The sequence below is a fragment of the Eutrigla gurnardus genome, assembly GCF_963514095.1.
Source record: "Eutrigla gurnardus genome assembly, chromosome: 24".
Lineage (NCBI taxonomy): Eukaryota > Metazoa > Chordata > Actinopteri > Perciformes > Triglidae > Eutrigla > Eutrigla gurnardus.
In genome coordinates, this window is record NC_139935.1 from 1,538,489 (window position 1) to 1,552,733 (window position 14,245).

A 14,245-nucleotide genomic window follows, 5' to 3' on the forward strand; every position below is an offset into this window, starting at 1 on the left:
AAATGCATAATTAATTCACTTTACATAATCACTCGAATGATGCAAGTGAGACGCTGCAGTGACACTTTTTAAACTCTGGAGGTGCAGATATCTTTCTAGAATGAGGACACCGGAAAACTTCAGTTATATTATATATACCGTATATTATATTAAGGGCTGTCCACATAAGTAAATGAAAGTAGCCTGATAATCTCCTAGATTTTCATTTGATTAATTTCCTGTAGGTGACCAGGCTGCAGCCAGACTGAACCAGTGGAAGGTGGAAACCTGAAACCAGCAGGACTCATTTCAAAGGTAGAAAATCCCCTAAACGACTTGCTGTAGTACATGTTCCCAGCCCTTGTGTGGCGCTGTTTCTGCTACAAACACAAAAGACGGAGAAGAAGAGACGGAGCATGCGCATAAAGCTTGCGCGCTGTATACAAACTGTCCGTAATCCAGCCCAACTACCCGATCAATAAACAACCATAAAATGACAATTTGGCCTCATATTAACAAAACCAACAATAACCATCAACATCGTCACCCTAAGGACCAGAACGAGGCGTTGTCTCACGTTGGGATGAATTAATTAGTGAGCAATAAATGCTTTCATTCATGTAAGTTAGCTAGCATAAATGACGGTTGTTTGTTAGCATCGTGAAAAAGTAGCAAATCTGCGACTTTTTTCTCGGCTCCGTCAACCGCCGTCGTACAAAGGAGCAGAATATCTGCTACAGCACGATCACAAGAACGTAGGCCGCCATTGTTGTTGTGAGACGGGGAAGAAATCAGCGGGGGGTCATGGGGCGGGGCGATGATGTCATCGTATGGGACGGAGGGGGCTGCGTTTTTTTTCTTTTTCACGTGCGTTTTCAGTCACCAAAAACGCGGGATGCGTGTGGAGGGACTTCAGTTCAGCAAGGTGACAGAGGTGAGTCTATCTTAAAATGTTAGGATTTTACCAGTAGCCATCTTAACCATGCAGCACTGAACAAGGCGACGGCACCCAGGGGCCCAACGTGTGAAGGGCCCTCAAAAAGGATGCTGATGCCAATTTGTAAAAGGTCAGAAATCATGGTTTGCTCCGAGTAGATGGAGGTAATGCGAAGTGATGTGAATCTGACACAGGGGAGGGGGGGGGGGGGTGAAGATTAAGTGAAAGTCCTCAAAAGTCCCAAGAGAACTTAGCGCTGGTACTTGGCAACAGGCTGAGACTGATGGGGGGGTATTTGTTCAAAAGGAGAGTTTTGATTGAGCGTAAACTTAATACAACACTAACAAGCGTGTTATCACAAAGTCGGCTCCTTATAATTCTTCCAAATCTCTGGAGTGAAATCCATTTGAGTGGAGATCTTTATCTGGGAAAACTTGTTGTCAAACAACTTGGAGTTACTGAAGTAGTTCTATGTAGTTCTATAGGGCTGAACCGATTACTTGAGTAACTCGAGGCAAAAACTTGTAGTTTTAAGAACCGGTTGTGTGATCCGGTTTAGGTTAGTTTGATGGCTTGTTTGTGTTGAGATTTAAACAAAGAAAAAAACATTTATCTTTAGCTTTTTTCCTTTCTTTTTTTCTTATTTTATTCCTGTTTATAGTCACTGACCGAATGTGTTTAACTGTATATGGGAACTATAATCAATGTTAATTTTTTATCCGATTAATTGATGAATAATCGATACATTACTGGAATACAAAAAGGTTCGGTAGCTGCAGCCCTAGTTCTATGTGTACCGGTATTCATACTTCATATTCACTCACATTAAAGCACGAAAAGTGTGAAAACCCCGGCGTTCAAAGGAAGCCCACAAACGCCTCCTTGATCCTCGATTCCTAATTCTTGCCCAATGCAGAACTGTACAAAGAGGCCGTTATCAGCTACTTCACAGGATTTTCAGTCAAGAAGATGACGTCACCTATTGGTTTCCCAAAGCCGTCACCGGGCATGCTGCGCGACCACGGAGGAATTCAATTACTGTGGTAAAACACCAGAAAAGCAGGAGTGCACATTAAGCCCACAGTTGCACCCTGACTGCTATGTCTGTTTTCTAGTAGGTCTGCTTCAGGCGCTGGTTAATGCAACTACATGATGAGGCAATTGGCAACCGTAACCCGAAATGTCAAGAAGAGACAAATATTTAAAAAAATAAATAAATAAAATTAACCGTGAACATTGACATGAAGGCATTTTCAACAATAGTTGTACTGACATTTCTGTATATGCATAGGTATTAAATCACGACGGTGTTACATTCTTGTAGTAACTTTAAGTGCAGTACTTCTTGGTAAAACCATGTTCAACATCATTTTCAGCGAGAAGCAACATAGCTCCCCGGATGATAGAGGTGTTTTATTCCAAGTCACATGGAAACCTGAACAAATCGTCTGAAGGAAAAACAAGCCCTCTGAACGGCTGCTTTGTGGTGAATGGGGATATATTGTGCGGTAGGCAGCGCTATCACACACTTTTCAGACACGTTGGTCCACAGACGCTTCACCACCATGAACGACATTTTCTTCACGGGCCAGCTCATCGGCGTGGTCTCCATCTCCTCCATGCTCCTCTTCGTCCTCGCCAAGCTGGTTTCCCGCCAACGCCACAGCCACGTGCAGGACGGTTTCAGCTACGCGGTGCTGATAACGGGCTGCGACAGCGGCTTCGGACACCAGCTGGCTCAGTGTTTAGACCTCAAAGGGTTTGTGGTCTTCGCCGGGTGCTTGTTCCCAGAAGGAACCGGGGCCCAGAGTCTAGTCAGACAGAGCTCCAGTAATCTGAAAATCCTCAAGCTGGACGTCACCAGCGATGAAGACGTGCAGCAGGCGAAGAAGACGGTCCAGGAGAACCTGCCGGAGAGAGGTGATTTTCTCTTCTACTCAGCTTTAATGTCCCATAATCTCACTATAACTTAATTTTGACTGCAAATAATGCAGCTTTGTGTATCTGAAGCTCAGCATTTTGAGATTTTTTTTTTCTTCACGGTGACCGAGTTGCAAAAACATTAAGTCCTAATTTAGATTTTTTTAAATTCTATAACTGTACAAATTAATATCAAACATAAGTTTGATCCTATTTTTGTGGTACTAACATAGAAAATAAGTAAAACATAGCTTTTTTTTTATTCCTAAACTTGTCATTCCATAAGGAATTATGGGGTTCCATAAGTAAATGTCTTTATAAAAGCTGATTTTGAGATACTAAGACAACAAGCGGGGAAATCTTGACTTATCTCGTATCTCAAAACTTGGTTTAGACTATAACATAATTTTGCATTTGGTTTCCATTCATAATCCCATAGGGGGGTTTCTTTTCATGCAACTGTGCCCTCAAGCCTATCAATACAGGATCATAACATCCAATGCAAATTGAATGATTTCATTGCGGTTGCACATGTCTAACTGTTTCCTCACAAAGTCATAATACGGTTAAGTCACAGTACATATCCTCATGTCTCTCTGAAGACTGATCTCTGACACCTTTTCAGGGCTGTGGGCGGTTGTGAACAACGCTGGCATCTCCGACTGGGCCGAGATCGGCTGGAGCTCCATCGAGGATTTCCAGAACATGGTGGACATCAACCTGTTCGGCTCCATCAGGACCTCGTGTGCATTTCTACCTTTGATTCGTGCCAGCAAAGGTTAGCTCCATATTTCCCTGTAACCTCACATTCTTTTTGCAACCGTGTTGATGTTTTTTTTTTTGCGTTCCAGGTCGGATGGTTTACATGTCGAGCATCTTCGCCTTCTTCAACTGCCTGAACATGGCAGCGTACAGCGTGTCGAAGAGGGGGCTGGAGGCGTTCGCAGACTGCCTGCGGGTTGAAATGGCCAGCTTTGGTGTGAAGGTACAGAAATGTTGCCCTGAAATGTATTGATGTATTTTTACGACGGCATATCGGGGCCACTGTAGGGAAAAAAAATGAAATGATTGGAACCGAGAGAGTGGGGCAATATTCGGAGAAAAAAGTGGCAAATTGGCGAGTTCATAAATATATATCGCCGATATAAACAAGTTGCTTGGTTCCGCTAACACTGGATGTTTGCCGTTGCTATGACAACAAGTGATAGCTACCGCTAGCATCTTAGCCCAACCGCCCGATCAATAAACACCTAGATGACAATTTGGCCTCGTATAAATAAAACAGCCATCACCATCAATTTCTAAACTTGCAAATTTGCCACTTTATAAACTCCCATTTTTATTCTCTGAATATTGCCCCCTCTCTTCCTACAGTGGCCCTAATACGCCGTCGTAGATTTGCCACTGTTGGCCATCGAATTACGCCTCCTTTTCCCTCCACCTCCAGGTCAGCATCATCCAGCCGGGTAACTTCGGCCAAGCCACCAGCATCCTGAAGGAGAAAACCGGTCGGAATATTTGGGAGAAACTGGACGAAGAACGCAAGCAGATCTTCAGCCGCCAGTACATGGATGTGGCCAACGAGTACTTCATGTCCACGTGCAGAGCGGGGTTCAAGAACGGCGACAAGGTCATCGAGGCGATGCTGCACGCCGTCACGTCCGCCGCGCCCCGATACAGATACCTGCTGGCCTCGGCGACGGATACCTTCTTCTTCCGGCTCTTCCCTTTCCTCCCCACCTTCCTCACCGACGCCATCTTCTCCCTCAGCTCCATGTACGCGAAAAGAAGGGAGATGCTTTATGCTAATTAGGAAAGATGTTCAATGTTGTAATGTCTTTTATTTGTCATTTTTATTTATCATTTATTGTTATAAGCAGGGGATAAAATCCGATGAGGTCTCCCGATAATTTTTTTGTTTTTGAATTGAATATAGTTACATCAGTCTGCCTTCAGTGCTTTTCCAAATTCCTCAAATACGTCCATGAAGAGGAATGAATGGGAGCCAATCAGAATTTTTTAGTTGTGCTCGAAGATGAAGGGCTGGAGGTCAGGTGGTGGCGAGTGGAGCATGGGTCATTGGAACTGTAGAGAAAGGCGACCGCCGCGCTCGCATCATTGGCAGGCCACGCCTCATGGAGGTTCCACGGCGAGGACCCAGGCAGCACACCGGGACAACTCCTCCACCAGCCCGGCTCCGAGCCCACATCTCTCATGTGTGTGTGTTTTACTTTGGGTCGTTGAGTTCATTATTTACTGTTGTTCTGATGGAATAAAAGCTTGATCATGATTCATCTGGTTGTGAGTTAATTTATTTGTTCATTATATCATCAAAGATGAATATAAACCGACTGTCAGCTTTTACTTAATGAAGCTTTTGTGTCGGAAACCTTCGTTTTGTTTCTTTTTGTTGTTTTTTTTTTAGCAAAAAGGGGAACATACTTCATTTCTGCTGTTAAAACATTCAACGAAGCAAATTGAACAAATTGGAAAAGTGTTTAAAAAGAAAGAAGCCACTGTTGGCACCAAGAAGTCCTGGTTTGAGGTTACCAAGAAGAGCTTCACATGAGGTTTTATTCGGTGCCGATGAGACGCAGATAAGCTTTTATCAAAGCCTGCATGTGATCCAAAGTACGAGTTGATCCTTGAAGTCTGGTGGAGGTGCTGTCCTTGCGGATATGAACGCCAAATTACGTAAATACATTGATTTTTATAATCAAACTAATGGGTTTAAGTATTTATATCAGTAGCTACCCTTTGATTTCAACTAAATACATCATTAAACTCATTCCCATGTAATCGGGATTTATTTTATGAACTATAAATCACAGTAAAGGCACACGAGGTTGATCACATATTGCCGTTGGTGTGAAATTGTGGACGGTCACAGGGAAGTTTGGTGATTATTTCAGGTTAGGGGAGGATTTTGTATAGGGACAATGAATCTTTTAATTCAGTTTATATAACTCTTATGAATGTGACTTGTAAGACACACGGTGAGCATATTTAACAAACTTGGATGTTGTTTTTTGGAAAATGACTGCGTCAGATACCTACTTTCATGACTTTGGGCCACCGTTGCTATGACAACGCTCATACAGTCTCCTGTTCCGATGACACAACGGCTAATTGAAATTATTTAACCTTCTTGTTGGATTGGTTTACCCGATCACGTTGTTCACTTGTCCATCGACATGCAATGTGGATGAGCTGTCTGCCTGTCTGCCTGTCTGTCTGCCTGTCTGTCTGCCTGTCTGTCTGTCTGTCTGTGGCTCCAGCAGGAACCACGAACAGCATCCCAGATGCTAGAAGAGCTTGATCCCAGGAGCAGTTAAGATACTGGGAACCCTCAGGATCCCAGGAGTCTGGTAAGGAAACACAAGACCACCCTCGGGGCGATATATATATATATATATATATATATATATATATATATTTATATATGCAGCCGCTGCGAACAATGAGCCCATTGTTGTCACAAGTTTTTTTTATTCGTTATTTCAATATCGCTTTGATTTTTAAGGCTTATGATGTGAAACATAAGAAAACATTAGTGTTTTCGGTGCTGAGAGAAGCTTCCCCATCCAGCCTCTTGATATCATGATATTTTAATTTGGTTTATTGGTTTTCACGGAAACATTCTTTATCTCTTCTCCATTCAATAATTATAATTAAAACTGGATAAACATAACCTTGTGACTATAAGTCTCGGGTGTAAAATTAAAATACAGAAAAGTGCTGTAATTGTTGACCTGAATATATCATGTGGATTATAATGGAGAAGTTATCTTATCTTGTGATTGACAGCTGCTTTCATGTGGTGTAATTAGCCAATTAGGGGCCTTAAGAGTCAGATATTAAGGAACTCTTTCTTCCCTCTCTTCTACTCTGCACCGTGGATAATTGTCTTCAAGTCTCCTCATTCCCTGCAGCTGAAAATGTTACACAATGTGGATATTTTATGTGTTTTTTATTTTCTAGTTTGTGAGGAAATCCACTTTCGTCACATTCAAAGAAAAACATAAGAAAATACACAAAGAGGGTTTTAATCCACTGTGTCTCCCCTTAAAGTAAGATTTCTTTTTAGCTGAATCGATTAACAGCAGTTTTGATAATGACTTCATTGTGTGAAGTTATTTCTCAGGGGGAAAAAAAGCAGAATAATTGATTATGACAGTTGGGAAACTCCAAGAGAGCTTTGTGAGTGATTCATTGATCTCACCCCATACACGATGTATTTATTGAGTTAACTGTATTATTTATTCTTCCATTTACAGTCAGGTTTCTAAAACATCCCAGAGAGCCACGGAGGCAGGAAGAGCCCAACTGTGCCCAGCAGACACACGATGATGAACATCCACAGAAAGATCCGGTCCACAACCATGGCCACGTACTTCCAGTCCTCCTTCACCTGTGGAGACGGAAGAGTTAAAACACATCACTTCCTGTCCACACAAACCAGGTGTTAGTCACTCACCGAGCAGTCTGCGTCCTCGGCTCTGAGATGCTCCGCGATGTAGGTGACCCCCTCCAGGGCCGACGCCACCGCAGGAGAGAGAGGGGCGTGTGAAAGGCTGGGGATCGAACCCGCGGGGGGGGCGTCCCAGTCCAAGCTGAGTGAGGAGTGTCTCTGCGGGAGGAGGATGTAACCGTGAGCTGGAGGGAAAGGAGGAGACGTCCTGGGCTTCGCCCCGAACCTCCCCACGTCATCTGCGTTTGAGAAGCCGTGAAGATCGCAGAAGCAAGCTTCATCGCCATCATCCTGGTAACCATGGAGATCGATGTCAGACTCCCGGGTGATCCAGGTGGAGGCGCTGTGGGAGGGGCCTGTCGTCCGGAGAGGGATGAGGTGGCGTCGCCTGGGGCAACAAAGTGAGTCAACATGTTTCCATACTATAAAAAAAACATTAAGATTATAAAATGTAAAATATTATAAAAGAATACTCCATTTATTGGATGCCATTTTCCAAGTGTTTTAGTTCCACCTGTGATTGTGTGAGGAGGAGGAGGAGGAGGAGGAGGAGGAGGAAGTAGTGATTTGGAGTAAACATGGTGGCCGTTCTCACCTCACAGGCCTGACGCCATGTTGCGGACGCCTCATGCACAGCCAGCGCGGCACCGCCGACAGGAAGAGCCTGCGAACCCAGCGGGGCATGGCGTGGGTCGCCGAGGAGCGGTGGTGCACGTTCAGCACGAAGACGGTGACGGCGATGGACAGCGTGACGAAGATCATGGTGAAGAGCAGGTACTCGCCGATCAGCGGGATGACCAGCGACGTGGACGGGATGATCTCCGTGATGAGCAGCAGGAAGACGGTGAGCGACAGCAGCACGGAGATGCACAGCGTGATCTTCTCGCCGCAGTCCGACGGCAGGTAGAAGACCAGCACGGTGAGGCAGGAGATGAGCAGGCAGGGGATGATGAGGTTGATGGTGTAGAAGAGCGGCAGGCGGCGGATGACGAAGTAGTAGGTGATGTCGGGGTAGATCTCGTGGCAGCAGTCGTACTTCTTGGTGTTGTAGGTGCCCACGGCGTTGACGATCGCCCACTCGCCACTCTCCCAGTAATCCTACAAGTGAGATGTTGAATAAAAACCAGCTTTTTGATCTTTTTGCATCGACATTCGTGGTCCCCAGAGGATGGATCCTATAGAAAGTTAGAAATATCTGCGCCTGGAAATCCTGGAATCTGTCACGCAGAAGCACAAATGTGAGTCTAATGGAAAAGCCAGTCGGGTTCATCCTCTGGGAACCATGAACAGCTGTAACGAATTTCATGGCATTAAATTTGATGTCAAGAAAAGATGGAGCTTGTTGCACCTCGTTGGGCAAACTTATACTTTACTACTTTAAAGGTCACAACAACAGCATTTACCTGAGAAATCTCTCCGGGTTTAGTTGCACTAATTGTGCATTTTGTTTTCTGAAACATCTATTGTGTTAATTAAAAAGCAAGCAGCCAGAGTGTTTAGCTGGCATCCTTCTGCAAAACAAGGGAAAGAGTTGGAGCCAAAATCGGGACCACCTTCAGGTCCACCGTGGTCTCGAAGGGCTCCAGGTCGATCTTGGCGCGGTCGTACGTCCAGGAGCCGAACTTCATCTTGCAGCTCTGCTGGTCGAACGGGAAGAAGGTGACGTCGATGGAGCAGGAGGACTTGTAGATGGCCGGGGGCACCCAGCGCACACGGCCGGTGTGGAAGAGGTGGGCTTTGGTCATGTGGGTGACGGCGAACTCCCCGTCTGCACTGGAAGAAGAAGAAGAAGAAGAAGAAGAAGAAGAAGAAATAAACTTCCATGCCCCCTTTTTTTACACTTGCATGTTTAATAATTGATCACAGAATGTTAATGACTCCGTATTCATGATGCAAGCTCATTTACATAAATGCTGAAGGAGGAGAAAGTTTCGCCTCCATCCAGAAGATATTTAAGGATTAGTAATTCCTCGGGGGGCCTGAAGGGAGGAAACACAGACTTTTGACTCAAACTGCATGATGCAAGATCGCTGCTCAGACGCAATAGTGTCATTTATTCAACAGGATGATTTGCATGCATCGCCACTTGGTATGCAGGAATATGCATCAGGCTGCCGACCTTCCCTCACTCAAACGCTCTCCAGCATATGAGGACGTTGTTATGGATCAAGCGGGTAATTGATCACTACAGATAATTTCCAACCTACAGGAATCTGCTCGAGTGTGTCCTTGGATGAAATTACACACGAACTCCTTAGAAACTTGTGTTTGTGTCCTCTAACTTGGTGAATGTGTGTTTTTTTGTTGTACTTGTTGTACAGCACGATGTCCGGCACCCAGATGAGCTCAGACGGGACTCGGATGGACGTCACGTTGTCGAAGTCGGACGGACTCCACTGCAGCTTGTAGTCGGTCCATTCCTGCAGACACGCACACAAAACTAGTTCCAGTTTTCACACTAGAAAGGCCAAATTTAAAGGTGAACGTGGGGTGCAGTACCTGTTTCAGCCACACGTTGGTCGTCATCATCTGGTTTTTCTCATCCTGTTTTGGAGGCAAAACAGTGAAAGATACAATAGGTGTGACATTTTTGGGGTATTCAACGTGTGTGTGTGTGTGTGTGTGTGTGTGTGTGTGTGTGTGTGTGTGTGTGTGTGTGTGTGTTCCCACCACGTCTATCAGCTGGGCGATCGAGAGGCCGAACTTGACGATGACCACGTCGGTGATGTTGCGAGCCGGACGCGTCCACTTGCTGTATCCTTCGAAGAGGCTCCTGAAGAGCTCGTCCTCGGTGTGAACCCGAGTCCAGTCCTCAGCCAGCACTGTCGGGGGGGAGGTCGGAGGTCAAGGTGTTGATCAACATCCAAACGTAGAAATCTATGTTGTGTCTCATTTTTGTTTATGGCCCCCGTGTATATGAATGAGACGGTGGACCCCTGGGCACTGACGTAGGGCCCCACCACCTCTCCCACAGACATAGTGTTTCCTATTGTGGTGTATGTGAAGGACATCAACTGACAGGAAGTAAACCAGCGGTCAACGCAACTCCATTGAAACTGTCTCCGCATGCAAGACATGTTTAGCTACTTTCTGTGTCTCTTTGTCGTTGATGCGGTTTCTTTCTCGTTGTTTTGTGTCTCCAATAATCCAGTAAATGACTTTATTTTCTTCTCGCCTACTTCAATACGTGCTTTTCAGAAACTGGAGGAAGTGGAGTAACATTTTTTGTCTCTCCTTCGTGTCGTTAGAGTTTTAAACCCGTCTGTGGTGTCTCTGATTTATTTCCTTTTAACGGGTCGTTCCCTTCATATCTCCGTCTTTCTGTTTAAAACAAAAGCCATCACAGCTGACAGAGTGACGATCTGTCCCCCTTTCTGGGGGGAAAAGCAATTACCTGGACTTAATTGTTCATCAGATTTCCCAGGTTCTAATGCACTTTGATTTAATTTTATGTCACGCGGCAAAATCAGTCGAGGTTATTGAACCTAAAAAGCAACACTAGGTTTTCAAGCAGTCATCACTCATCAGAGTCATTATCTCATCGTTGCAATGAAGCTTTTTAATTGCAAGTGTTTGACCTTCTGAGTCAGACATGATTGGATTTGTCTTGCAGGCTGAGTGAACAGTGGTGGAGGCTACATGTGTTAAATATATATAAATATACATATACACATATATATATATATAGAGAGAGAGATATCTTGGGCCAGCCATCTCTCCCTGCCTCTGTCTTCTCTGATCACATGGCTTTGAACTCGTTGGAAAGCAATCTGGCATCACCTGCAAGCGATTTAGGATTAGCCAGAGCAAGAACCAGCCAGCCAAGGACAGAGACTGTGCACACGTGTGTCATGCCAGGTTTGGTGATTATGGCTATTTCTAACAAGCAGACGATGTTTCAGGTGAGTCTCTGCCAGCGGAGGAGAAACTAGTTGTTTGATTACGCTGCAGTTTGTCCACAGGATTCAAACTTTTCACATCCTCCCTGTTGTATGTCATACGACGTTTGCCTCTTTGCCAGCTCAGCATGAGATTTTATTTAATCATCAGTAATTAAAATGCACCTTTTAAAAAATGAGAACATGGCAGATCATTTGTAAAGTTTTAACAATCAAAGGAGACTCGTCCTCACGCTGACATCAAGTATCACACTAAATTTGTTTAAACAAGAATCAGTATTTAAATCGATTTGTATGTCATCTAAAATGTTATAGAAAGTTTTGGAAGTATTTATTTGTCTTTTTGTTGTAACACCTCAAAACCATAAGGTACAGATGCCATTAAATGTTATTAAATCAAGTCCCAAATATTACAAAATGACTATTAGGTAGCAGAATCTCTCTATATGTACACTCAGGAGAAAAGCAGTACTCGTATATTAGAATGTTAAAGGGGTTTGAATGCCTTCAGGTATATGATGTTATTAGAGGTGCTGTAAGATACCACAGAATGTCAAAGTATTAATATATATAAAAGAAACGTGCAGAATCACCTTAAATCCTTACAGAGATCTGAGAAGTACACTGAGTATCTTCTTACACAAAAGTAGTGCTCCTGTGGTAATTCCTTAGACTAATACTGCACAAATCTGAGATCGTTAATGGAATATGTATGACTACAGGAGGTGGAATATCATACTCTTAATATTGATTTAAGTCTATGACTTTCAGCGTCTCACTCACCAGAGTTGATGCAGATCCAGCAGCAGTAAAGCGCTGAAGTCGGGCTGAAATCTCCCCTCAGCTCCATTTGAAGCAACAGAAATAGATTTCAGCTTTGGCAAAAAATTAAATAAAAATGAAGCTCAGATTGTCTTAAAAGTGCTCGGCCATCGTTCATCTCCATCTCTGTCCCGTTGTGTTCGAGCACCAACAGCTGGATGGAGGACACATTATCACCAGCTGATGGTGTGTGTGTGTGTGTGTGTGTGTGTGTGTGTGTGTGTGTGTGTGTGTGTGTGTGTGTGTGTGTGTGTGTGTGTGTGTGTGTGTGTGTGTGTGTGTGTGTGTGTGTGTGTGTGTGTGTGTGGCACTGACGTACAGATGAATGCAACGTGGGGACGGAGACGGCAGTAGTTTTTTATAACCCGATGAAAACGTGTTGTACAGGTGATGATGGTTCTCTGTCTGCAGCCTTAAGTGGGAACGTTTGTGGATCTGATGCCTGAATACGGTTCCTTCCCTCCTCCTCCTCTTCTTTTTAAAGACTTTTAAGTTTCTTCTGACAATTAGATATCCAACATAACGGGAAAATAATAAATACTGCCTGAGAAATGTAATCCTGTGAAAGTGTTGTAGATTGGATTTAGTGGAATGTGAAGCGAGCGAAAAGCTCTTCTATTGTTCTTCCTGGTTTGGGACTCTACCGTTGTCTTGCTCACCTAAATGAAATGCACTGACATTGAAGGAAACCCGATGTTGTAGAAAAGTGGATGTGTGTGGAACATAATCAAATAAATTGTGTATCAGTTATATAAAGTGTTCAAAGTTTTGTATCCAAAATATATTTGTTCAGATACAGATGGATTTAATGGAGACAAAATAATGTATATAAAGTATTTATTATATCTATTATCACGTAGCAAAGTACCTCATAAATATAGCAATATTTGTTACATTATAGTTAATTATTTTATGCATGTAATTTCACACATTTAATTAGTTTTCACCTCTAAGTGTTAATTCAGCCATTAATGTAGCTTTAACGCCCTCTTGTGGCCACAGCCGGGAAAGACATCAGCGGTGTTATCAAGGTAGACAGATTACATACACAAAGTACTTCCTGTTGAGTCATTCAAAATAAAAGACGAGTTGTCATTGCAGCGTACAACCGAGATTAAAAACATGTCGTTCTCGTTTGAATGTTTGACCGATAATTAATATATATTATATCAAAAGTAATTTCTCGACTAACTAAAATAACAGAACCCCACGCCGTTGTGGCGGGAGGGGGAAGCGAACGCTTTTGTTAGCCTCGGCTAATGCTGTAAGCTAATCGTCCTGCACTACGGTGGCCCTGTGAGCTCAAAGCAGTGACAACCCATCCGGTTAGCTGTAAGCTAATCGTGAGATTGTAAAGACCACAACAGTCTAACCGAAGAGTTAAACAATAAATACTATTAACGTCATGTTCTACTAAAGGTAAACTAGTCATTTATTAGCTAACGTTAGCTACAAGTATTCTAATTCACCAATCTTATATTTATTCCAATTAGATTGAGATCATGAACGTTATCGCCCTCCTGTGGCCACAGCCGGTAAATACATCAGCGGTGTTATCAAGTTAGACAGATTACATACACGAAGTACTTCCTGTTGAGTTTTTTTCGCCTCTAACTGTTAATTCAGTCATTAATGTAGCTTGAACGCCCTCTTGTGGCCACAGCCGGTAAATACACCAGCGGTGTTATCAAGTTAGACAGATTACATACACAAAGTATTTCCTGTTGAGTCATTCAAAATAAAAGAAGAGTTGTCATTGCAGCGTACAACCGAGATTAAAAACATGTCGTTCTCGTTTGAATGTTTGACCGATAATTAATATATATTATATCAAACGTAATTTCTCGACTAACTAAAAGAACAGAACCCCACGCCGTAGTGGCGGGAGGGGGAAGCGAGCGCTTTTGTTAGCCTCGGCTAATGCTGTAAGCTAATCGTCCTGCACTACGGTGGCCCTGTGAGCTCAAAGCAGTGACAACCCATCCGGTTAGCTGTAAGCTAATCGTGAGATTGTAAAGACCACAACAGTCTAACCGAAGAGTTAAACAATAAATACTATTAACGTCATGTTCTACTAAAGGTAAACTAGTCATTTATTAGCTAACGTTAGCTACAAGTATTCTAATTCACCAATCTTATATTTATTCCAATTAGATTGAGATCATGAACGTTATCGCCCTCCTGTGGCCACAGCCGGTAAATACATCAGCGGTGTTA

The 14,245-nt window shown here is 43.5% G+C and overlaps 2 protein-coding genes across 3 annotated transcripts; one reads left to right on the plus strand and one right to left on the minus strand.

The window, feature by feature from the left end:
• The first annotated feature begins 2,125 nt into the window (after window positions 1-2,125).
• LOC311009956 (D-beta-hydroxybutyrate dehydrogenase, mitochondrial) lies at window positions 2,126-4,669 on the plus strand. 2 transcript variants are annotated; one of them, XM_084004412.1, is made up of 5 exons: window positions 2,126-2,424; window positions 2,509-2,836; window positions 3,462-3,614; window positions 3,688-3,821; window positions 4,284-4,669. In XM_084004412.1, exons 1-5 carry the CDS (start codon window positions 2,407-2,409, stop codon window positions 4,647-4,649), a joined length of 999 nt encoding a protein of 332 aa, XP_083860538.1. In that variant the 5' UTR covers window positions 2,126-2,406; the 3' UTR covers window positions 4,650-4,669. The 2 variants fall into 2 exon arrangements, with proteins under 2 accessions (XP_083860538.1, XP_083860537.1); XM_084004411.1 differs by having other exon boundaries at window positions 2,126-2,836.
• A 2,323-nt stretch (window positions 4,670-6,992) lies between these two features.
• On the minus strand, window positions 6,993-12,080 carry LOC311009955 (neuronal acetylcholine receptor subunit alpha-2-like). Its single transcript, XM_084004410.1, has 8 exons — window positions 11,990-12,080; window positions 9,978-10,129; window positions 9,807-9,851; window positions 9,618-9,727; window positions 8,861-9,080; window positions 7,903-8,405; window positions 7,314-7,695; window positions 6,993-7,247 (listed from the first exon to the last, which is right to left on the minus strand). The coding sequence occupies exons 1-8, from the start codon at window positions 12,054-12,056 to the stop codon at window positions 7,122-7,124; spliced, it is 1,605 nt and encodes a 534-aa protein (XP_083860536.1). The 5' UTR covers window positions 12,057-12,080; the 3' UTR covers window positions 6,993-7,121.
• Window positions 12,081-14,245: the final 2,165 nt, after the last annotated feature.

Coding starts and splice junctions, on each gene's coding strand:
- LOC311009955 (XM_084004410.1), bottom strand. CDS start 12,056: ATGGAGCTGAGGGGAGATTTCAGCCCGACTTCAGCGCTTTACTGCTGC. Junction 9,852..9,977: donor TCGCCCAGCTGATAGACGTG/GTGGGAACACAC, acceptor CCTCCAAAACAG/GATGAGAAAAACCAGATGAT. Junction 8,406..8,860: donor AGACCACGGTGGACCTGAAG/GTGGTCCCGATT, acceptor TCTCACTTGTAG/GATTACTGGGAGAGTGGCGA.
- LOC311009956 (XM_084004411.1), top strand. CDS start 2,407: ATGGGGATATATTGTGCGGTAGGCAGCGCTATCACACACTTTTCAGAC. Junction 3,615..3,687: donor TTTGATTCGTGCCAGCAAAG/GTTAGCTCCATA, acceptor TTTGCGTTCCAG/GTCGGATGGTTTACATGTCG. Junction 3,822..4,283: donor TGGCCAGCTTTGGTGTGAAG/GTACAGAAATGT, acceptor CTCCACCTCCAG/GTCAGCATCATCCAGCCGGG.